General features: G+C 54.1%; 5 protein-coding genes across 5 annotated transcripts; 2 read left to right on the top strand and 3 right to left on the bottom strand.

Moving 5' to 3' along the window:
- Positions 1–696: 696 nt before the first annotated feature.
- Positions 697–1141, bottom strand: LOC131216023 (uncharacterized). The gene is made up of 2 exons (XM_058210419.1): positions 1047–1141; positions 697–993 (listed from the first exon to the last, which is right to left on the bottom strand). Exons 1-2 carry the CDS (start codon positions 1092–1094, stop codon positions 697–699), a joined length of 345 nt encoding a protein of 114 aa, XP_058066402.1. The 5' UTR covers positions 1095–1141.
- Positions 1142–4730: 3589 nt separating this feature from the next.
- LOC131216021 (probable chitinase 10) lies at positions 4731–11583 on the top strand. The gene is made up of 10 exons (XM_058210418.1): positions 4731–4737; positions 6362–6445; positions 6820–7061; positions 7128–8304; positions 8376–8483; positions 8545–9515; positions 9579–9780; positions 9848–10153; positions 10220–10365; positions 10699–11583. Exons 1-8 carry the CDS (start codon positions 4731–4733, stop codon positions 10051–10053), a joined length of 2997 nt encoding a protein of 998 aa, XP_058066401.1. The 3' UTR covers positions 10054–10153; positions 10220–10365; positions 10699–11583.
- Positions 11584–11678: 95 nt separating this feature from the next.
- On the bottom strand, positions 11679–13731 carry LOC131216020 (bromodomain-containing protein 4-like). The gene is made up of 3 exons (XM_058210417.1): positions 13500–13731; positions 13135–13433; positions 11679–13064 (listed from the first exon to the last, which is right to left on the bottom strand). The coding sequence occupies exons 1-3, from the start codon at positions 13729–13731 to the stop codon at positions 11679–11681; spliced, it is 1917 nt and encodes a 638-aa protein (XP_058066400.1).
- A 4383-nt stretch (positions 13732–18114) lies between these two features.
- LOC131216019 (uncharacterized) lies at positions 18115–18773 on the top strand. Its single transcript, XM_058210416.1, has 3 exons — positions 18115–18196; positions 18263–18427; positions 18502–18773. The coding sequence occupies exons 1-3, from the start codon at positions 18115–18117 to the stop codon at positions 18771–18773; spliced, it is 519 nt and encodes a 172-aa protein (XP_058066399.1).
- Positions 18774–19734: 961 nt separating this feature from the next.
- Positions 19735–20438, bottom strand: LOC131216283 (signal recognition particle 19 kDa protein). Its single transcript, XM_058210734.1, has 2 exons — positions 20050–20438; positions 19735–19983 (listed from the first exon to the last, which is right to left on the bottom strand). The coding sequence occupies exons 1-2, from the start codon at positions 20338–20340 to the stop codon at positions 19765–19767; spliced, it is 510 nt and encodes a 169-aa protein (XP_058066717.1). The 5' UTR covers positions 20341–20438; the 3' UTR covers positions 19735–19764.
- Between the last annotated feature and the right edge of the window lie 101 nt (positions 20439–20539).

Here is a 20539-nt window from a genome sequence, read left to right as displayed (position 1 = left end):
GGGTGCTGTCGTGTAGAACAAAAGCGTAAAAGTTGTCCGCGGTCCGCGCCACTCGCGGGGCAAAAAGAGAACGAGTCAAGATTGGCATGCACAGCGGCGGCTACACCCAGCGAGTACACAGAATGGAAGCTTATTGCCCTGGCACGAGGTGCGCGGGAACTGGATCACCTTGATTTCGGTGGCCCCAGCATTGGCGTGACGTGTCCGTTCAAAATGGACGCATATTGTTCTGACTCGACTGGACGTACCTTTCGCACCGAATTCAAATGGTTCTGGGTGGGTTCTCCAAACGCCATTATGGATCGCCGAGCGTGTTTCCTTATGGATCGGAACGGCCTAGTAGATACTGGAGCACGGCAGCCCTGCAAAGTCTCGAACGAACGGATTTAGGGGCGAACCAGGTAGCATTGCCTAAGAAGTAATCATCAGCCTCGCATACTAATGAGACGGCCGGTTGACGATCGATTCCGAAGACGATAGTCGTTAGCGATGTCACGCCACCGACCGGCAACGATGTCAAGGCTCGGTGGTGCGGCGACGAAGACGGTTGGCTGGACGGTTATTAAAATTTTCCAACCGAAGCTACCGAAGTGTGTCGCGCATGTCGCAGCCGACCCAACAATTGTTGGGCCCGCGCGGTTGTCATCAGACAGGGCAGACGAACGCAAACGCGATCGAGGAAAGCTATCGTTAACTTTACGATTTCATCATTTTGTCCAACGCTTCCATCTCTTGCTGGGCGCGGGCCGCGCTGGGCTTGTGGTGCCGACTTTTCTCGTCCGCGCTCTGCGCCTCCTGGCCCTCGACGAGTGCCGTTTGGTAGTAGTCGACCGCTTCCGGTGGTGTTTTACGATCTCGGGCCCCCAGAACGTAGTGGACCAGGTAGTCAATCAGATACGTGAGATGGTGGATCAGGGCGATGGCTCGCGATTCCTGCGATAGCTCCCCGGGCCGCTGCCGTTGGGCCGCTTCCGGCACTGGTGCAGCTGATGCCTAGAAGGATCGGCCGTAAGTCAAGTTCACCAGCTAAACGATCGAACGCTCACCGAAAGGCAGAAGAAGATCACCAGGATCGCCGCACGTTTCTTCAACATTCTATCGGAGCTCAAGAATCACACTGCACCGCGAGGGCCACGATCATTGGCTCGTTGTGGGCTTAGGAAACTGGAACAGCCGGAGGGCAAACATGCTGTGCCGTTTGATCAGTTGCGCCAGCCAGCCTGTCAAGAACACTGTCAGTGCAATGTCAAGAACAAACAGACTGGCCTCACTCCCCTTGACTCGATCCGATTACGGATCGGAACGGAGTGCATTATTTCTTAATTTATTCCCATTAAGCTCCCTGCACGGCCAAATACGTTGCGCTTGCATAACTGCGATTGGCTAATCGAAACCAATTGTATTAGGGACACCGAAAACGGACAGCCCGATGGCGTGCGTGCCTCAATTATGGGTGGCGTTGAAATAGTTACACCTCGAGGAAGGCTTCCGAGCACTTTTCGGACTGCTTCGAATGTACGCCCTAAGTAATTACTCGGTGTGTTTGCATATGTCTTACTGCCCATTACTGCACGCTTCTGGAGTTCCTCACATTCACTTCCTCGTGCCTTCGTGGCGTGCGACCGAGCGAGAAAGCAACACGACACTGTTTTCCCTCTGTTGGAATGAACGGAAAAACCGGAAAAGCTACACCCGTGGTCACCTGTCACGGGAGCTGTTAACCTGATCGAACGAAATCATAATTCATGCTCCACTGAACCCGGCCGCACAAACACAACGATGGCCCGTGGCCCGGGCCCGGGCCGGGGCAACAGTGTTGCAACTTCCCCTTTCGAAACGCACGGGCCCGATTTTCCCGACGCGAAGGGTCAAAGGTACCATTTACGCATGACTGAACAGTGGAGTCCCAGTGCCGGTCGGGTGCTACCCCCGCTGCCAGCTGGCCTCCTGGTACCGTGGAATCACATTTTTCGCTTCACTGAACACACAGGATTGTGTAATTATCGGATCCCACGATCCGCCGTGGGGTGGCCATTTCCTCGGAAGCGGAAAAACCCCGGCCCCCCCGCCGGAGTGACGGCTTCTGCCTCACAGCCATGCGGCCCTGCTCGATGCGAATCACAACTTTCCGCTTCATTAAACATCATGCAACGGAACGGAATAGTGAACCGGCGACCGGCGTTGTCGTTTACATCCTCAGAGGGTCGTTGTAATTGCCAACGCGAGGATGTTTGCGGAACGCATGCGCGGATCGCGGCCGGCGACGGAAGAACGTGTCTTCCGAATAGGCCCAATGGTGGCCTTAATAAACAACAATTTAATGGTGCCGATGAAGACATCAACAGGGCGGGACCCCAACCCGTTCACATTTGGAATCATTTCGCTTAAATCGACTAATAAATGCGGTCCCAATTTGATCAAACCCAACGCCGGCTACGACGTGAACGGAACAGCTGTTCCGGGGGCACCTTTTACGCATGACTGAACACCGGCCTGGGGTAGGCTGCTTTTATCACGGGCAGATAACAAGCGGCTACCGGCGGCCTCCTGCCGGCGCTGCACTCCTGCGAGTGGAAAATTCTACTTTGCACGCTTGAGTGAACACGAGGTCGGAAAAATCCCAACTAATTCGACCCAATTTTCCCACTGGCCCGGCCTGGAACCGAGCCTCCTCCGGCCGTGGATGCGTTCTTGGCGTTCGGAAATTCAAACTTTCACGCTTGACTGCACAATCATCGAGCTCGTAATTGGAAAATCTCGGACCCCCATCGGCAAGAATCCCGTGCCGAGAGAGAGCGGCATCGAAATCTTCGGAAGCACTGATCCGGAAACCGAACCGAGGGAGGAGGGTCTGGCCACAGTGCGAATTCGCTCCGTTCGAATGCACACTCGAATCACCGTCCTCGGGCAGTGACAATTAAACCCGCGTGGCGGCCGCGGCGGCCAAAAACGGGGCGGAAGTACTTGACATGCGGCGAGCGTGCGCAGACGTGGCGCGTGAAAGAGGCGTTTGTTTCGGGGGGAGAAATTGTCCCGGTCCGAACCGGACCTTGCAGACCAACGAAAGCTCGCTTTTTCGAAAGGACCACACGAAGCGAAATCAGTGGACCGTGAATAATTTGATTTTCACCGCACCAGGATGTCATACGCCCCGGTAAAGAGGGCAACCCGGTGGGGCATCGGGTGTCCTCCCCCCAAGCATGAGTCCTTGGCCTTGGTGTCTCCAACTTTCTGCTTCAGTGAGCATCGGCAAGCGCTCCCGGAAGTCCGAAGCCGGTGAACCGCACCGACTCCAGCGACCGACCGACCGAAGCGGATACCGAATTTCCACCACGCATGACCGCACAGTGGAGTCTTGGAGGAGAAACACACACGCGCGCACACGGCCGCCGGTGACATCCTGGCCGGGCTGCGCTCCTGGTGGTCCGAAAATCACATTTTTACGCTTGATTGAGCAAGCGTCCCGTCTGATGGAAGTGTGTTAATTGAGCTGTCAGCAGTCACGGCTGGGGTGGGCCATTTTCCCGAGGATCAAGGGCCCGATTTCCACCTGCCACCGGGCATGGGTCGCTGGTGAAAGCAAACGTTTGTTTTCGCTCGACTGCACACCCGAAACCGGGAGGGCGCATGCGTGGCCAAACATCAACATCAACATCCACCCTACGGACGTTTGGGGCAGGTCAGTGCGACCGAGACAGACACCGCAAGGCGCGACAACGGGGGACAGAAGCGCACGCACGCCGCGGCGTGTCACGGGGGCCACTTTCACCCGCCGAGGCAGGTGAAACGCATTATTAAGTCACAGACCTTTCGGCCTTTCGGTGGGGGGACAGGGCAGGTTGATTTTCGAGCACTTTCGCTTTCCGTGCCCAAGCCGGATCGGATTCCGATAACGGAAGCCCTTGGCTTGCCTTGCCGGAGGACACTTTAGTCGGCTTGATTAGTCGGCTTGATTAGTCGGCTGTGCGAGATAAGCCATGATTTACGCCACAAATCCCGAGCGGCCGATGGCGCCTCCCGAAGCCTGTCGATTCCTTTGGGAAAGATTTCACTTTCGAAGCCCTCCCGAAGGGTTGAATGACTGAGCCTTCATCTGGCCTGTACTTGGCTGGCTGATAACCGTGGCTCGATAATAATAGTCAAACGTCGTGGCCGCCGCCGCCGTGCACCATCGTCGTGAGTCGTGAGAGAATAATCAACACGCAATCACGGGCCGCGTGTGAATGATGGAGCACACGAGTCGCTGTCGAAAGGTAGCGGGAGCAGCATCATGATATGCTAATAAGGTTGCTGAAATGTGTTCGCTCTCGTGTGTTGTGTTGTGTGTTATGTAAGGGGCCATCTTCGTGGCGTGGCACTCGCTTACCGAGAGAGCAGCAGCAGCGAAACTTGGGGAACCTCGGGCCGTACAAAAGCCTTTCCTCCAGACGGTTCTAACGGCTTTGTGAATGCGTTGTCACCCTTGAGCTGATTTCCAGCGTAACTAGAACTAGGCGGGCAACGTATTTGACCGTTCATTTCACACACGGAGGGCTTGGGCAATTGTTTGCACACGGAAAAGAATGCAAACGTCTGCGCAGACGGTGGCGTGTCGCAAACGGTATCGCTATACGAAACCAATCCAACCCCTAATCCGTTCACTTCAAAACGAGGTGGTTCACAGGCTTCAGAGCCACCGCAGAATTGGTGTTGATTAGATGGAAACGCGCCTCGGTTCGCATTGTGTGATAATGTTCCGTCAGTCTCTCTCTCTCTCTCTCGACAGCACAGCCACTAATGCGACGAATTTTAGTTGCCAAGCAGCTGCTGCATAAGCCTGCCATTAGATGGCGTGCCTCTTGGCAGATCGATTCCCGGTGCAGTTGATCGTTTATATAACCAGAAACCCAAATCTGATCTCGCGCGGTGCACAAGACTCTTTCGGGGAGCGCAGATCGGCCTCTAACCACCGACGGATCTAATCAACGGCCCGCTCCGTGGCACAGATGTTCCAAACCAGATGTTCGACAATCGTGCAGCAATGCAACCGATCGCGGGGAGTTGCAGCTGACGATCGCGCCGTCCTAGTAATTGCGGTCAAGTACACGCGGGCAGGTTGCATTCGCTTGTCGCGGTCTCCGATCCAACGCCACGGATCGCCGAAAGGTTCGGTCAACGAATTTCCAAACGAGCGAAAGGTCAAACACTCCGAGCTTTCACTTAACCCGAAGACCACTCGCCAGCGCCGAATATTGATGATCGTCTGCGACTGACCCCGGGACCGGCTTAAGAACCTCGCGGCTCCGATAATCGGTCGTAGCTTAAGTGACGTTTGAAGGAGCCACGCAAACGCTAAATGGATGTCTATCGCCACCTCGACATTTCGGGCCCCCGGTGTGGACGGGACCTATACGCGACATTTGATTTGAGCCGTGCCGAGTCGACCCTCTGAAGATGCTGCTGGATGTTGGCTGAAATGTCAGAATGCAATTAATGGGAACGACCACACCATTCTAATACTTCGTCGTCTCCAAAGCTCCACAATAACTCATCACACCCTCACGAGGATCGCGCGACATTTGGCTCCCCCCCCCCACACACATATGCACACCTGGGACGTCATAAAGTTCTGGAAACGATCGGTGGCAGGGTGGCACACACCATTTCCATGACACGCAAACCCCATAGAGATCGGTATCTTCTACCCGTTCTCTGGGTGCAATTAATCAATCCAAGCCGCGCCGGGTCGCGATCGGTTATGCTGCCGAGTTCACTGCGGTGCAGTTCACCTTCGCCCCATCATGCCAACGGCGCAGCTCATTTGGGGTTGATTAAAACGTTGCCGTTGCCTCACTACACGAGCAGCTGCCGCAACAACCGCTACTGTCTGACGGCTACGAGGGCGCGATCTGTTTCTTGCAACGCTCGATCGCGTTGCGTTCTCACTAGAAATGGGTCAACCTCGCTCGCCCGGGGCCGGGTGAACTTGAGAGGATGAGAGCGCCTTTCGATTATCTAACGATCGTGAGCGCCATCCGTTCGCCGGTGACCTACTCTAGTCTGGCGCCACCGGCACCACCTCTTGGCTCACCGATGAGATAACGCCAATTCTATTGTTTTCGCTGCTTGATGCACCCCAAAGCCCCAAGTGTATCGTCTAATTGGTAACGGTTGCTTATCGGTTTTCGAAACGGTTTGGCTATTGGTTCAAAATTCTGTCTCAACCGGTTCATAACGGGTTTTAAATTTTATGCATTTGTTAGCTATTTTACTCAGGCCCTATTCCCGGTCCCGGAAGAGAGGAAGCCTACCTAATTACCGTAGCTCTACAAAAAAAGATTGAAATTCTAATGCTTATTTTTTTCCGTCTCCTTGCAGTTAGCGCCACGGATACTTAGAATAGCGATAGTGCTATGCATCATCATTGCAATCTTCTCCCAAGCCACAGATAGTGCCCAAAGTAAGTGCCGCCATTTTGCTATTTCTACCGCGATCGCAGTAGCCGTGGAGGCTCTCCAATGGTACACCAACCGGTTCTGTGCCGGATGTTTGACATTTCCCAGTTGAGGGCTGTGATAAATTAATTAAAGATTGATTGAAGTTATTACCAAGGAACTTTGTTAAAAGCGCAACATTCACAAAACAGAGATTCTGTAGGAAAAAAAAGCAAATCCATAAGCCATCTTTGAATTATGCTTCAGCTTGCGGTAGAACCGTTCTCCCAGCGGTGGGCATCGAATTTGAAGCCCTCTACAGTCATTAGTGATTCAAGAATAAACGATTAACCTTTAACCGAACACGGTGTGACGTTAATGCTCGTGTGTCCGTCCTAATCCGCAGCAAAAAGAAGAATACGGCGGCCGACCAATTTGAAGTCGTCCGTAGCGAAGCCCGACGACAATCAGATACCGGTAAAGAAGGCACAGGACCGTTCGGATCAGGCTCCGGCATCGGCCACCAACCGGTTCCGGGTTCGCTCGAAAACACGCGGTTCAGCGGCCGTCGGTGCCGCCGTTTTGGCCGGAGCGGCAAGCTCGGCACTCGTCTCGAAGAAACAGCAGATCGATAGTGATGGCTACAAGGTAAGCACCGATTCGGTACCTCTTCGACCGAATGGCTAACTGCAATCTCAAACCCGAATCGTTTAGATCGTGTGCTACTACACCAACTGGTCGCAGTACCGCACGAAGATCGGCAAGTTCGTCCCGGAGGACATCCCGGCCGATCTCTGCACGCACATCATCTTCGCGTTCGGCTGGCTGAAGAAGGGCAAGCTGAGCTCGTTCGAGAGCAACGACGAGACGAAGGACGGCAAGACCGGGCTGTACGAGCGGATCATGGTGCTGAAGAAGGCCAACCCTAAGCTGAAGGTCCTGCTGGCCATCGGTGGCTGGTCGTTCGGCACGCAAAAGTTCAAAGAGATGTCCGCCACGCGCTATGCCCGCCAAACGTTCATCTACTCGGCCATCCCGTTCCTGCGCCAGCGCAATTTCGACGGTCTGGACATGGACTGGGAGTACCCGAAGGGCTCGGAGGACAAGAAGAACTTTGTCCTGCTGCTGAAGGAACTGAAGGAAGCGTTCGATGCCGAGTCGCAGGAGATCCGTCAACCGCGGCTGCTGCTCACGGCCGCCGTCCCGGTCGGTCCGGACAATGTGCGCGGTGGATACGACGTTCCGGCCGTCGCCAGCTACCTCGACTTCATCAACCTGATGGCGTACGACTTCCACGGAAAGTGGGAGCGCGAAACGGGACACAACGCGCCGCTCTACTCCCCGTCATCGGACAGCGAGTGGCGCAAGCAGCTGTCGGTGGACTACGCCGCCAATCTGTGGGTGAAGTTGGGTGCTCCCAAGGAGAAACTGGTCATCGGGATGCCGACGTACGGGAGATCGTTTACGCTTGCCAACACCGATCGCTACAAGGTGAACTCACCGGCCACCGGTGGCGGGAAGGCCGGAGAGTACACCAAGGAGTCCGGCTTTCTGGCGTACTACGAGATCTGTGAGCTGCTGCTGAACGGTGCGGTCTACGTGTGGGACGACGAGATGAAGGTGCCGTACATGGTCGACGGTGACCAGTGGGTCGGGTTCGATGACGAACGGGCGATCCGCAACAAGATGACGTGGATCAAGACGAACGGGTTTGGCGGAGCGATGGTCTGGACCATCGATATGGACGACTTCAGTGGTACGGTGTGTGGCAGCAACGTCAAGTACCCGCTGATCGGAGCGATGCGTGAGGAGCTTCGCGGCGTCAGTCGCGGTAAGGGCGCCAAGGATGTCGACTGGTCCGAAGTAGCAGCTACCATCGTGGAGAAGGTAAGTAAGCTTTAGGTTCACTATCGAATTCCTATGACCTCACGCTCCCGAACTCACGCTTAACCCGACAGGAAGTTGAAAAGCCTGCCCCTGTCAAGATCGCCGTTTCGGAGCTGCTATCCAAGGTGCAGAAACCGCAAAAGAAGATCATCAAGCAAGGACTCGCCACAGTGGAGAAGAACTGTAAGTACACCCCTTTCGGTGGATTTCAAAAATTGGGGGTCCTAATTTTTCCGTGTCACAGCACGCCCAGGGCAAGTGTTTTGCTACTTGACGAGCTGGTCGGTGAAACGACCAGGTGCGGGCAAGTTCGAACCGAAGGATGTCGACGCTAGCCTCTGCACGCACCTTGTCTACGCTTTTGCCACGCTCAAGGACCACAAGCTGACCGAGTCCAACGACAGTGATCCGGACATGTACGACGAGGTGATCGCACTGCGCGAGAAGAATCCCGATCTGCAGGTCCTGCTGGCCATCGGTGGATGGGCGTTCGGTTCGACGCCCTTCAAGGAGCTCACCTCGAACGTGTTCCGCATGAACCAGTTCGTGTACGAAGCGATCGAGTTCCTGCGTGACTATCAGTTCAACGGTCTGGACGTCGACTGGGAGTACCCGCGCGGGGCCGACGACCGTAAGGCGTACGTCGATCTGCTCCGCGAGCTGCGCGTTGCGTTTGAGGGTGAAGCCAAGACCTCCGGACAACCCCGGCTGCTGCTGACCGCCGCTGTTCCCGCTTCCTTCGAGGCCATCGCTGCCGGGTACGATGTGCCCGAGATCTCCAAGTATCTCGACTTTATCAACGTCATGACGTACGACTTCCACGGACAGTGGGAGCGACAGGTGGGCCACAACTCGCCCCTGTTCCCGCTGGATTCGGCCTCCAACTACCAGAAGAAACTGACCGTGGACTACAGTGCCCGCGAGTGGGTGAAGCAGGGCGCCCCGAAGGAGAAGCTCCTGATCGGTATGCCGACGTACGGTCGCTCCTTCACGCTCGTCAACCAGACCCAGTTCGACATCGGAGCCCCAGCGTCGGGCGGTGGTCTGCCGGGCAAGTTTACCAACGAAGCCGGATTCCTTAGCTACTACGAGATCTGTGCGTTCCTTGGGGTCGACAACACCACGCTCGTGTGGGACTCGGAGCAACAGGTGCCATTCGCGTATCGCAAGGACCAGTGGGTCGGTTTCGACGACGAGCGCTCCCTGAAGACGAAGGTAAGTCCAAAGGCCGCAGTAATTTTCCAGAGACGCTAACACCCAGTGGTCGCCCGATTGCAGATGGAATGGTTGAAGGAGGAAGGTTTCGGTGGCATTATGGTGTGGTCGATCGATATGGACGACTTCTCGGGTCGCTGCGGCAGTGGCAAGTACCCGCTGATGAACGTGATGAACAGTGAGCTGAAGGACTACAAGGTGCTGCTCGAGTACGATGGTCCCTACGAGTCCTATGGACCGCGCGGTGCCTACACTACCAAGGATCGTAAGTAACCACGGCCACGAAGATCGTAGGGCTACCGCATAACGTCCGGTTCCGCCGTTTCCTCCAGCCAACGAGGTCGTCTGTGCCGAGGAGGATGGCCACATCAGCTACCATCCGGACAAGAGCGACTGCACCCATTACTTCATGTGCGAAGGAGAGCGCAAACACCACATGCCATGTCCCGCTAATCTGGTGTTCAACCCCAACGAAAACGTCTGCGATTGGCCCGAGAACGTCGAAGGCTGCCACAACCCAACGCAAGCCGCGGCCTAATAGCGGAGTCACCCAATCCTCCGCAATCTACATCCTTTTTTTACGTTTTAGATCAAGCACTTTGACGGGGAATGCGAGTCCGCATTAGCAAACGGGAACGGTAAGTACCGGCCTCGCTCTGGCCGTTTGAGGCTTTTCTAACCATCGCTTTCCCGGTTCCCGCTAGGTGGCTCGCTGTTCGCCGTTACAAGGGCAGACGTTAGCTGTAATGTAATTAAAAATACTCTTCGTCTACGCAATTTGGGAGGAAAATAGGAAAAAGTGGCGCAACGCTGGCACACCATTTTGTAAATACGTGGCGATCCTTCCCGAGTAAGTCTGGAACTGTAGCGCAGCAGCTTGGCACACATTTTAAACTTCCACTATGCTCCGTACCCGGACAAGTATGGGAAGCACCTTTGCTCGTCGATCACAGCTCAATCTTTGCATCTATTATTTATGATTCCGTCGTCTCTTTATCGTCGCACGCCAAGGGGTTTAGGAAGAGACGGCAGTCGAACACAGGCTTTCGTCTAGGCTTTTTCTTGTTTTACACCCAACTATTCTTAACGTTGCTCTTGTGCTGTCCAATGGCTATTTATGAGAAGATGACACAGCGATGTAATTTGATGGGCGAACGACTCTTTCCCATTTCGTTTGTTTCAGTTCGTGAAGCGTAAGACCTAATTGTGCGGCAAGGAGGAGAGAGTGAGCAAACAAAAGCGGGGAACTCCGCCGTGCCCCCGTGGGTCGTATAGTAGAGAAACGAAAGCGTAGCAGTCCTCGTCCTCGCGAAGAGACCCAACGGCGAAGGCGCAGTCGCATCCTGCGGGGGGGGCATCTGTTATCGACTTTTGTTGTCCTTCAAAACGACACGCGGTTTTGCCCGGCGGACACATGAACAACCATCCAACAAATGTTGCACCAGTACAGTGAAAGAGCGCGAGCCTGTAAATGTCGTTTTTGATAGATGTATAAAAACTGTGATAATTAAGTGTATATAAAAACGGAGGGCCACAAATCGGTTAGAAAAAAAAGAAACACGGAAAAGCGGCCAGCGGACCGGGCTCCCCAGAACATCAGGGAGAGATTGAAATGAGCCGGCGAAAAAGATCGAAACAGGGCCACAGTTAAGACGGCAGCGTCAAAGCGAACCTGACAAGCTGTGAAGAGAGAGGTTTGAAAACAGTGCAACGGAAATGGAGAAAGAAAGAATTGTTTGACCCACTGACCCCCCGAAAAGCGGATGGAGCCCATTTTCCGTTTGAGAGAAAATGAATGCGAAGAAAAGAACCCAGAGTGCAAAAGTGCAGTGACAGTAAGCAAACATGCGAAAGAGTGTGACAAAACTCAGCGCCCCGTAACGTATCCCATCCAATCTGAGGCGGCTGCGATTCGGTAGTTTGGTGGAATTGACAACGCAACCAACGCCATCGCAATGGCAATCGCAGCGCTCAAACGAACAAAACGAACACGAAACCCCCGCACACACGAATACAGCGACGACAACTAACTTGTAATTTAATAACTATGTTACATGTACTTTTTTGAATAATAAATCACTTATTAGTTAAACAACCGGCGCGTCGACTCCTTCTCGTGGCTCTCAGTCTTGCATTTATTTGGATACATCAACGGAAGGATCCTTAGTGAGCTATGCTTTGGTATGACAACCCGCTGCTCCGGGTGAATGCCGAAGGAACGTAGTGGCTTTGGTGGGTCCAGGCCGCGTACGGGTTCACCCCGGCCAGTGGGTCGAATCCTTTGGCTGCCTGCACCTGAAGGTAGTGTGGTGGCGGTGTCGGTTGCGGGTACAGTTCCTCCGGTGGCGGCGGAAACGTGACGGGGGCATTATCGTCGGTCGGAAACGCGACCGGTGGATCTGGAGGTGGCACCGGCGGAATGAACGCATCCAGCGGTGGATTTAAGCCCGAGCTGTCGTACGGCACGTAGTTGAAGGGATCATCTGGAAACAGTACGGGACCGGTGTCTGCGCGAGGCGCCTCAAACTCCTCGAGCAGTGGACGAGGTGTTGGCTGAAACGGATCGGTCGTGTACAGTAGGGCACGTTGATTTTCCCAAATCTGCCGACTGACGATCTGGTTGAAGGTGAACACATCGGTCGGCTGAGGAACCGGTGCCGGCCAATCGCTCTCGTCGTAGTCGGCCCACGGGTGAACCTCCGGGTCCGGGTGGTGCTCCCGTTCACCGCCGACCCGAAATTGTCCCTGAGGACTGTCATCATGAGCGGGGTAGTGACGAGGTTCAGACGAGCCGTAATAGTGCTTAGGGTATTCATATTCTTCATGAGGATGGTAGTAACTGGATGGATGATGGGATGATGAGAAGGAGGACGGGGCAGTGCGGGCGGACGATCGGTACGGGGAGGAGTACGATGGGCGGGGTGGTGGAGGCGGCGGTTGGTAGTACTGAGGCTCGTAGCCGTAATCATAGGCTTCGTGCGAACATTTGGAGTAACTCGGCTCCTCGTAGTGCCGGAACGACTCCGGCCTTCTCATGCTTGGCGCTGGGGGCGGCGGACGTGGAGGTGGGGACCAGGAGGGTGGCCGCGAAGGAGGCGGTGGTGGTGGTGATGGTGGAAAACTGAACACTTGGGGTGGTTCCGGGCGATCGGCCGCCTTCGGTGGCTCAGGTAGCACCGGAGGACCCGTCACTGGGGGTTCTGGCGGCGGAGGAACCGGTGCTGGCTCGGGGTTTTGAGGAGCGATCGGCGGCTCCGGTGGTGCCACCGGAGACGAGGGCTCTGCGGGTGGCCTCCGTGGACCGGCCGATGGTGCAGCCTGGTGTCGGTTCTGAGAGAACGGTCTTCTGAAGCCCTTCTGCCGAGCGTTTGAATTCCTCTGATTCGTCCACACGGATACTTCGGGCTGGTTGGCGGCCCCCAAGCCACGCAGCTGCTGGTGCTCCTGTAACGCCGAACGGTAAGATCCGTCGTCGTACTCATCGTAACCACCGTAATCGTGAGAACCGCCTCCTTCGTGGTGACACGACTGAGGGGGCAGTTTCCCTTTCTGCAAAGAGAGAAACCGATTGTAAATCAGAAGCAGTTCCTCCAACAGATTCCTGGCGGTCGCTACTTACAATCACGACATGGAACTTCATGTGTTTGTCCTTCTTGTGTTTCTTGTGCTTGTGTTTGTGTTTGTGCTTCTTCTTGTCCTTGCAGCAGATCAGCTCCTTCTCGCCGTGTCCGTAGCCTTCGTCATCGCCACCGTAGTAGCCATCGTAGCCTTCTCCACCGTTGTCATGGTGTCTCTCGTAGCACGACATCTTGTGGCACCCGCGAGACGTACGAACGCTTGCTTCGGCCGTCCCATTAAACACACACTGGACGTCCATCTCGTCGCACAGCTGCAGGGCTTCCGTGGTACAGTCGAGGCCTACTTTGGGAAAGGACATCTGTAAGACACTCTTCACAATGCAATTCTTAAAAAAATTCTACTTGCCTTCAGCAGCAGCATCCGGCGAGAGGTGATCACAGTTGCACTGGCAAACGTTTTCACTCATCAACTGGCCACTGCATTTACACTTGTCGCAAATATTCTGACACAGTCGGGACGCATCTTGCGACGTGAAGTTGACCCAATCCGTGGGCTCGCCAACCGGGGTCCCCGTGGCGGACAGCACTATGCACCAGAGGACGACTGCGGCCGACGCCGCCACTCTACGCAACTTCATCGTCGCGGTGTATCTATCGGTTCTGATAGCCCAGAACGGTCCACGGGCAGGTATTTAACCTGCCGCGAACCACGCGATACCCGCCGCTGATGGCCTTGCGCAGGATGCCATGCGTACACTTTTCGCAGCGCACATTCTCGCATCAACCCGCCAGCCCACCAACGACCGTTGTTGCACCGTCAGCTGAGCCCTTGGGAGACGGCGACCACACTGCGACTGCTGAGTCAGGGGACGTACGATGCTCTCGGTGGCGCTTTCTCCCCTTTCTGTCTGTCGGTGGCGCCCTGAATCGGATCAGGTGGCAGTTTTCGACACACAAATAAACATGGAACGTCCAGATAGGCACATTCCTGCTGCGGTCAACGATGCGACAAAATGGACGCCATTCTTCGTGTATCGCATACTTTGATGAAGGTTAAAGGTAATAAACGTTGGAAAATGCCATGGTAACCGAGTAATGTTTTCTACTACTTAAAGTGAAATTAAATTTGAATGCTGTAAAATGGTAGCTTTCGTTAATTGAATTAAAGATACTAAATAAGGTATGCTAGGTAAATTCGCTGAATTTCCAAGGATATTTAGATCATCCTCCAGCTCGTTTGTTTTTGTTATATGTTGAGCTTTTGAGTAGCGCTCTCATCAAATATAGAAAGTAGTTGGAAAAAATGCTCAAAACATTATCGAATGTGTACTCCCAATAATAATCCCTGTAATAAGTCACTTTCGAAACAAAATGCAACACGTTGAATGGTTCTTATTTAAAGCTGATCTTTGTTTATTTTAACATTGCCCACGTAGCCCTGCCCGTTGCTGGCCGTCACTTTCCACGATACGGACGCTCCCCGGCCCATCCGTGCCCGGAGCGGAGCAAGCCGCCGTACATCTCGCGCAAATCTGGCTCCGGTCCTGGTCAGGATCAGGATGTCGCTGTCGATTCCCGCCCGCAGCTCGTCCTTGCGTATAGCCGTCAAGCAATCGCTTTCTATGGGGTTTGAGAAAACAGAACATGAAGAAACTAAACCCATCCCGTAAGTGCTGTGAGCAGACTTACTCTCCGCGTCGTTGGCCGGGCAGAAGCAAACACATTTCTCCCCTATGTAGGTGCCCTCGCAGCCGCAGAACTCGCAGGCCACTTCGCACGGTATGCCACGGACGAACTGGTTGCCCCGTATCCGCAGCACATCCAGCGATCTGGAGAAGGTCGATCGAATCGGGCGCCGTTCGCCATCGCTCTGTTCCGTTCCAAGACCCTGCGCCACACCGGCGATGACCAACAACAAGACCAGATTCTGAGCCATGATGGTGAAGGTATCCGTTACGTTCTTCCTAAGCTGATTGACTGAAAATGTGAGCCTGGCACCCCGGAACCGCCGAGGTCTTTATTAGCTGGCCACCGACTTCCGGGATGACGCACACCAAGCGGACGGCGCTGCGTCGTCCGCTTGTTTTCTGCTGACGCTGCTGTGTCCGTGCGCCATTGCCCAAAGCGGGTGTCAGCACAACTCAGCCTCAGCAACCTCAGCGCCCGGGGCCAGAACTTGGCGCCGCCTGGCGCATTATAAAACAACCTACACTCCGACCCGGATCGTTAGACTGGTCAGAACGCACGACTTGCGATGGCGTACCGACACGAACTGCTGGCCGGGTTGCTTTTGGTGCTGGTGGTGCTCCCAGCGCTCGCCGCCGGATACCAGCTGACCCTGGAGGGCGAACTGGAGCAGGGCATCAAGGATTGGTCCTGCAAGTCGTACTGCAACAACTGCAACTGCACGGCCGCGTTTGTGGCCGAGCAGAACAAGTGCCTGTGCCACTGTCCGGATACGAACGAGGGTGAGTGAGCACGCGAGGGAAGGTCCCGAAGGAGCCCCGTCTAAATCCTAACCAATCTTCTCGCCTTCAGATCGGTCGGAGTGTTTCCGGTTCGTGCAGGAAACGAACAACATACTCGGCATCCACTACGACCTGGAAGTGGTCGACGCTCAGGGTGTGTCCGTGCAACGTTACAAGCGCCAGATTGTGCCCAACGGACGCATGAGGCTCACCGCGGAACGCTTGCAGGCTCGTCGGTTGGCCCGAAAGAATAAGATAAGAACTTTGACCCGCAGAAGATTTTGGGTACGTTTTCCGAGTTGACCGTGAAAGGCTTTCGAGTCCTTGGCGAACGATGCATACATTTTGTATCTGTTTTCAGAACCGACCCACCACGATGGCACCAGTCGTAGTTGTGGCACCGGCCAAATGATGATTCCGTCGGTCACCGAGATGAGACGTATCGTTAAACAATAGATTAAGAAGCTTTATTTAGGCTGTTTATAAATGGATAATAAACATTAATGCGAAACAAACCGTTGTTTCTTTACGAATCGGCCTTTTGTGGAGTTTGTTCGAACCAGAGATTGATAGAGTCGATCTAACGTACCCAATTTTGTTAATAACCTATTCCCTGAATTCTTCGGACATTTTTTAAGTCTTTCGACGTTGCATAAACGATTTCAGTGATGGCAACTTTCGTTCCTCGTGAAGAGACATTATAACTCCGTAGGGCCTGAATTCTTACTAAAGCGGAAATATAAAATAAACACTGTGCACGTTAGTATTTGATGCATTAATTTGTGAGGAATTTACGTGCCCGAGGTGGCCATCTGAACGTAAACAGACGGTGTAACCTGTCTGGTCCTTCAGTTCAAAGTCATGAGCGGTCCGGTCCGTGGTGTACACAACAATTGTCCATTTCATTAACAAAAATATACAACATCACCAGGAACCGACCGCCGGCCGCGTGTTTAGTACGGTGTGTTAGTGTTTTGGGATCGCGAGGAACCCAAATACTGAACCGCAGCTTGTTTACCGAGGGACGCCGTCTTTGGCGCAACGGCTCCTGCTAAGGTCAGTGAAACCTACCAAATCGCACACACCGCCGGCCATGTTTCACAACTGTTTTGTGGCGTACGTTTTGTAAGCAACGCCATAAGCAAGTACATCCAACAAGTAGAGTAAAGGTGCCTCTTTTCGCTGAATCCGTGCCATTTCTCCTCGGGAGGTCGTCGAAACCGACACGGTCAGCAGCCAGTTAGTGCGCGGAACGCAATTTGAGCATTCGTCAGCAACCTAGAGCGACGCAGAATGGACCGCTGGAGAAAGCTGGTGCTTCCGGGGGCTAGCGGCTTCTTCCTGCTCGCGGCGATCGCTGGTGCGGGTGACTTGGTGTGGCGTAGCAAACGAACCCCGTCTTTGATCGTGCAAAATCTTATCTCCACTTGCAGCTGCACTGATGGCACACGGAACCGAGGCGCAGGTCGACGGGAACTGCTTCGTGAAAACCCATGACACAAGCTGTAATAACAACAGTAAGCCGCCGCCGAGACCGGCCCGTCAACCGGCGAAACGCTAATGTTCCGGGTGTGGTTTCTTACAGAGCTCCGGTACAGTGTCGTCGTGGACGGTGGCAGTGGGGACAAATTCATTATCAACCACAGCGTTGAGCGCGTCAGGGTACCGACCACGACGCCGGTTCCCAAGTATTACCGGCGGCTGGCGTCCCGTACGGACCGCGTGGCGAAACTGCGAAGCTACTGGAAAACCAAAACGGCGGCGGTCAGGGATAAAATGGCCGTCATAATGGCCAACAAGCGAGGCAAACTGCGAAGGGAACGTCTCTACGCGAAACGGGTGCCGGTAGCCGTGGTCTAAAGTGGACTCGGGACTACTTCCTTGCTAGTTTAGATCACCAAATATGTAGGCCCGACCGATTGAACCGTCGTGTGATTAAAAAATAAATTCTAAGCTTGTTCTTGCTAAATAATACATCCGCCGACCCCAGGACCATGGCCAAGTGAATTTATTTAAGGAGACTCGAGCAACGTTTCGTCTCGTTCACTTATTAATCGTTCGTACTACGGTCAGGGCAGATAACGGATGGGTTCAGAAACCGCGCAAGGGAATCGCCAGAATCCAGATTAACTGGCGTAAAGTTAAGGCGCAGTTAAACGTATCTCGTCGGGTTGTTACGTCACAAAGTCAAGCTACGGCACGACAAAATGACAAAAAGTACAGCAGCTGGAATGCACTGCTCCGATATAGACACCGGTACCTGCCTTTTTGCCATCCTCCGTTGCCACGCCATATGCCGGACAGAATGGGCAAATGGTGGTGCGCGGCGCAGATACCCGCAGAAAAAATAAACACCGACCAACCTCACGAAAGTCTAAACATGAAGGCGCAACCTTTCGCGCGAGTTGCGGGTTGCGCGGAAAGGTTTTGCTGATAAGTTCCGCGAAAATTTCCGCCGTCCCGGTCGGCAGGGCTGGCAAGGTTGTGGCGGTTTTTTACGGACCGCACTCCGTAACGGGTGGTCACTTCGTGCACAGCCAACAAGCGGACGCAATGCACCACCAGCAGCAGCGCTGTCTTTTGCTGGCCCTCGGGACCTGGGCCCTGCTCCTTCAGGCGGCCAATTTCGTGGACGGTAAGTAGGACGGTGCAGCGTGCCGTGTGGTCGCAATCTGATCGGTTCCCCATTTCCCGCGATCAGTGGTCCAAACTGCGTCGATTTATTCGCCGGATTTCAACCAAAGCAGTGATCACTTCCTCGCCCAGCAACGATCGTGCCGTGATCTGTGCAGCTTCTGCCCGACCTGCAACGGGTTCTACTGCGGCGAGGAGTGTATCTGCGAGTGCAGTCAGGAACCGTCGGAGCGTAAGTACCTACTCAGCCCGATCTTGCCCGCCACATCGTGATTGATCCGCGGCCTGGTTTAACCGTTCTCACAGATGCCAAGTGTATCGACCAGATCCGGGCCAACAGTGAGAAGCTGGGCCTAGTGTACGATCTGTTCATTCAGCTACCCCAGAAACGGTCCACCCGGGCCCGGTTCGGCCGGCGCGCCAAGTCTGCGGAGGCGAACGACGAAATCGAAACCGGGCAGGGCGGAGGCTTTCGCAAGATTCTGTTCTCAAACTTTGCCACGAAAGACCAGAACTCGGAGACTCGACCAGAGCAGTTGGATCTGGAGGATGACTTTCAGTACGACGATCGGACGTAAATCGGACCACAGCGAGAGGTTGCAGAGGCTTCTTCGGGCCGGAAAATAGTTTAATGCCTATCCTTTACCCCGTGTTCTAAACGTTAGTTTTGTATAAGAAAATAAAACGTTTATCGAAGCAAAATAAATAAGAAAGATAATCTGGAACAGAGTACTAGTGCCTTCTATGAATACGGATAGGGTTGGCGCGTATTAATAATTCGTATTACGTAAAAGGAACGGAATTGACCGTTTGCTATGCAATCCAAGAACGGGAACTTCCGCATCCATCGGAGTGTCATTTTATCGGTTGTGCTAAAAAGAAACGACAATCGTTCTCCACGGTGACACGTTTATTCTGCGAGATGCCCCTGAGCGAGAAACGGGAAGTTCTTTGGAACACCCTGACCTGAAGCAGCACACGGAAGCGGCTGATAGGGTGGGGCTCCGCGAAGCACGTTGCCAGATTGCAGAATGTGCATAAATTGTGAGCAAAAACAGAATGCACTCAGTGCGTCTTCGAAGTCTTAATCATGCAGCGGCCAGTGGTTTTTCTGCTCATTATTCTGGCCCTCCACGTCGTGTTTGGGCGCGGCAATGTTGACACGGAAAAGGAGAAAACGGAACCGTCATCCGATAGGGGCAGCGATGTGGATTACGCCGACTGTAACTGCTCGGGTAGAGGTAGATATAGAAGCCATCCCGGTGACGGTTTCCTAATCGGCCACTTTTACCGTAGACAAGCGACTGAAGCGAGACGACGGTAAAAAAGAAATGGTTAAACAAATGGGGTCCGTTGTGCCGGCAGTCAGGAGACGGTTTTGCGGACGCAGAAGGCAGAACATCACCGAAAAATGCGGTCCGCCACGAAGGGCATACCGGGTGAAGAACTTTGTGATGGCGCCACCACCAAGCTTCATATCCGGCCAATAGATTTGCCACCGGTAGGTTCTGGGCCACAATAAAGCTAGAAATTGTATCCTTTTGTTGTCTTTATTGCCTCACACTTCGGCTATCGTCGTTTGCCTTTGCCCTTCTTTTGCGAGTGACCCGCACTGGATGAAGCGGCCACCTGCGCCTGTTCCGGTGCCTTCGTTTGGCGACTTTTCAGCATCGGAATCGTTTTGCCCACGTGCAGTAATAAACTGTCCCTCGTCGGGTATTCGGGATTCATCGGATTGCCAGAGTCATCCCGTAGCTGCACCCGAATCCGTCCCCGGTGCTGCAGTTCCTGCGGTCAAGCAAAACGGAATTAGTTCAGGCCACTCGTCGTGACCCTATCGGGCTAGGAACATACTCTGCTCCGTTCCCGCGGGTACTGCTTCAGCTCCAACAGTGTGTTCAAGTTGATCGCTTGCAGAACGTCGCGGATCTCTTGCATCGATGGGTCGTCCACGCAGCTTTCCTTCGGAATGCGACGACCTTCCTGGCGCGTTTTCTTCCGGTTCACGTACGTCGGATAGATGCAAACCCATCGCTCCCGATCGCTGTGCTTTTTGTCCGGTGTCCACGGTGCCAGCGGAGGAGGACCGGGCCGTGAGCCGCCAGCATGCGGCGGTGGTGGGTGTGCGGCGGCTGCGGCGGCCATCGAGAGCGAATTTCGGAAACACTATTCAAGCGAAAACTATTCCACTTTTCCGATTTCGGTCAAACGGTTCTCACGTTCTCGATTCAGGTTTCCCAACTTGTTTCGTGACAACATTTACCTGACACGTCCATCGTCACTCCCTTCGGGAACGCTTGCCTTCATGCCAATTAACCCTCAAGCGGAAGTGAAGTGGTAAGAA

Source organism: Anopheles bellator, chromosome 1 (genome assembly GCF_943735745.2).
Source record: "Anopheles bellator chromosome 1, idAnoBellAS_SP24_06.2, whole genome shotgun sequence".
Lineage (NCBI taxonomy): Eukaryota > Metazoa > Arthropoda > Insecta > Diptera > Culicidae > Anopheles > Anopheles bellator.
The sequence above is the reverse complement of the archived record's forward strand: the minus strand, read 5'-3'. Positions and strand labels throughout refer to the sequence as shown.

Coding starts and splice junctions, on each gene's coding strand:
- LOC131216023 (XM_058210419.1), bottom strand. CDS start 1,094: ATGTTGAAGAAACGTGCGGCGATCCTGGTGATCTTCTTCTGCCTTTCG. Junction 994..1,046: donor TGATCTTCTTCTGCCTTTCG/GTGAGCGTTCGA, acceptor CGATCCTTCTAG/GCATCAGCTGCACCAGTGCC.
- LOC131216021 (XM_058210418.1), top strand. Junction 6,446..6,819: donor AGATAGTGCCCAAAGTAAGT/GCCGCCATTTTG, acceptor CCTAATCCGCAG/CAAAAAGAAGAATACGGCGG. Junction 9,781..9,847: donor TGCCTACACTACCAAGGATC/GTAAGTAACCAC, acceptor CGTTTCCTCCAG/CCAACGAGGTCGTCTGTGCC.
- LOC131216020 (XM_058210417.1), bottom strand. CDS start 13,731: ATGAAGTTGCGTAGAGTGGCGGCGTCGGCCGCAGTCGTCCTCTGGTGC. Junction 13,434..13,499: donor GCCGGATGCTGCTGCTGAAG/GCAAGTAGAATT, acceptor TTCCCAAAGTAG/GCCTCGACTGTACCACGGAA. Junction 13,065..13,134: donor TGAAGTTCCATGTCGTGATT/GTAAGTAGCGAC, acceptor CTCTCTTTGCAG/AAAGGGAAACTGCCCCCTCA.
- LOC131216019 (XM_058210416.1), top strand. CDS start 18,115: ATGCACCACCAGCAGCAGCGCTGTCTTTTGCTGGCCCTCGGGACCTGG. Junction 18,197..18,262: donor GGCGGCCAATTTCGTGGACG/GTAAGTAGGACG, acceptor TCCCGCGATCAG/TGGTCCAAACTGCGTCGATT. Junction 18,428..18,501: donor CAGTCAGGAACCGTCGGAGC/GTAAGTACCTAC, acceptor CCGTTCTCACAG/ATGCCAAGTGTATCGACCAG.
- LOC131216283 (XM_058210734.1), bottom strand. CDS start 20,340: ATGGCCGCCGCAGCCGCCGCACACCCACCACCGCCGCATGCTGGCGGC. Junction 19,984..20,049: donor ACCCGCGGGAACGGAGCAGA/GTATGTTCCTAG, acceptor GCTTGACCGCAG/GAACTGCAGCACCGGGGACG.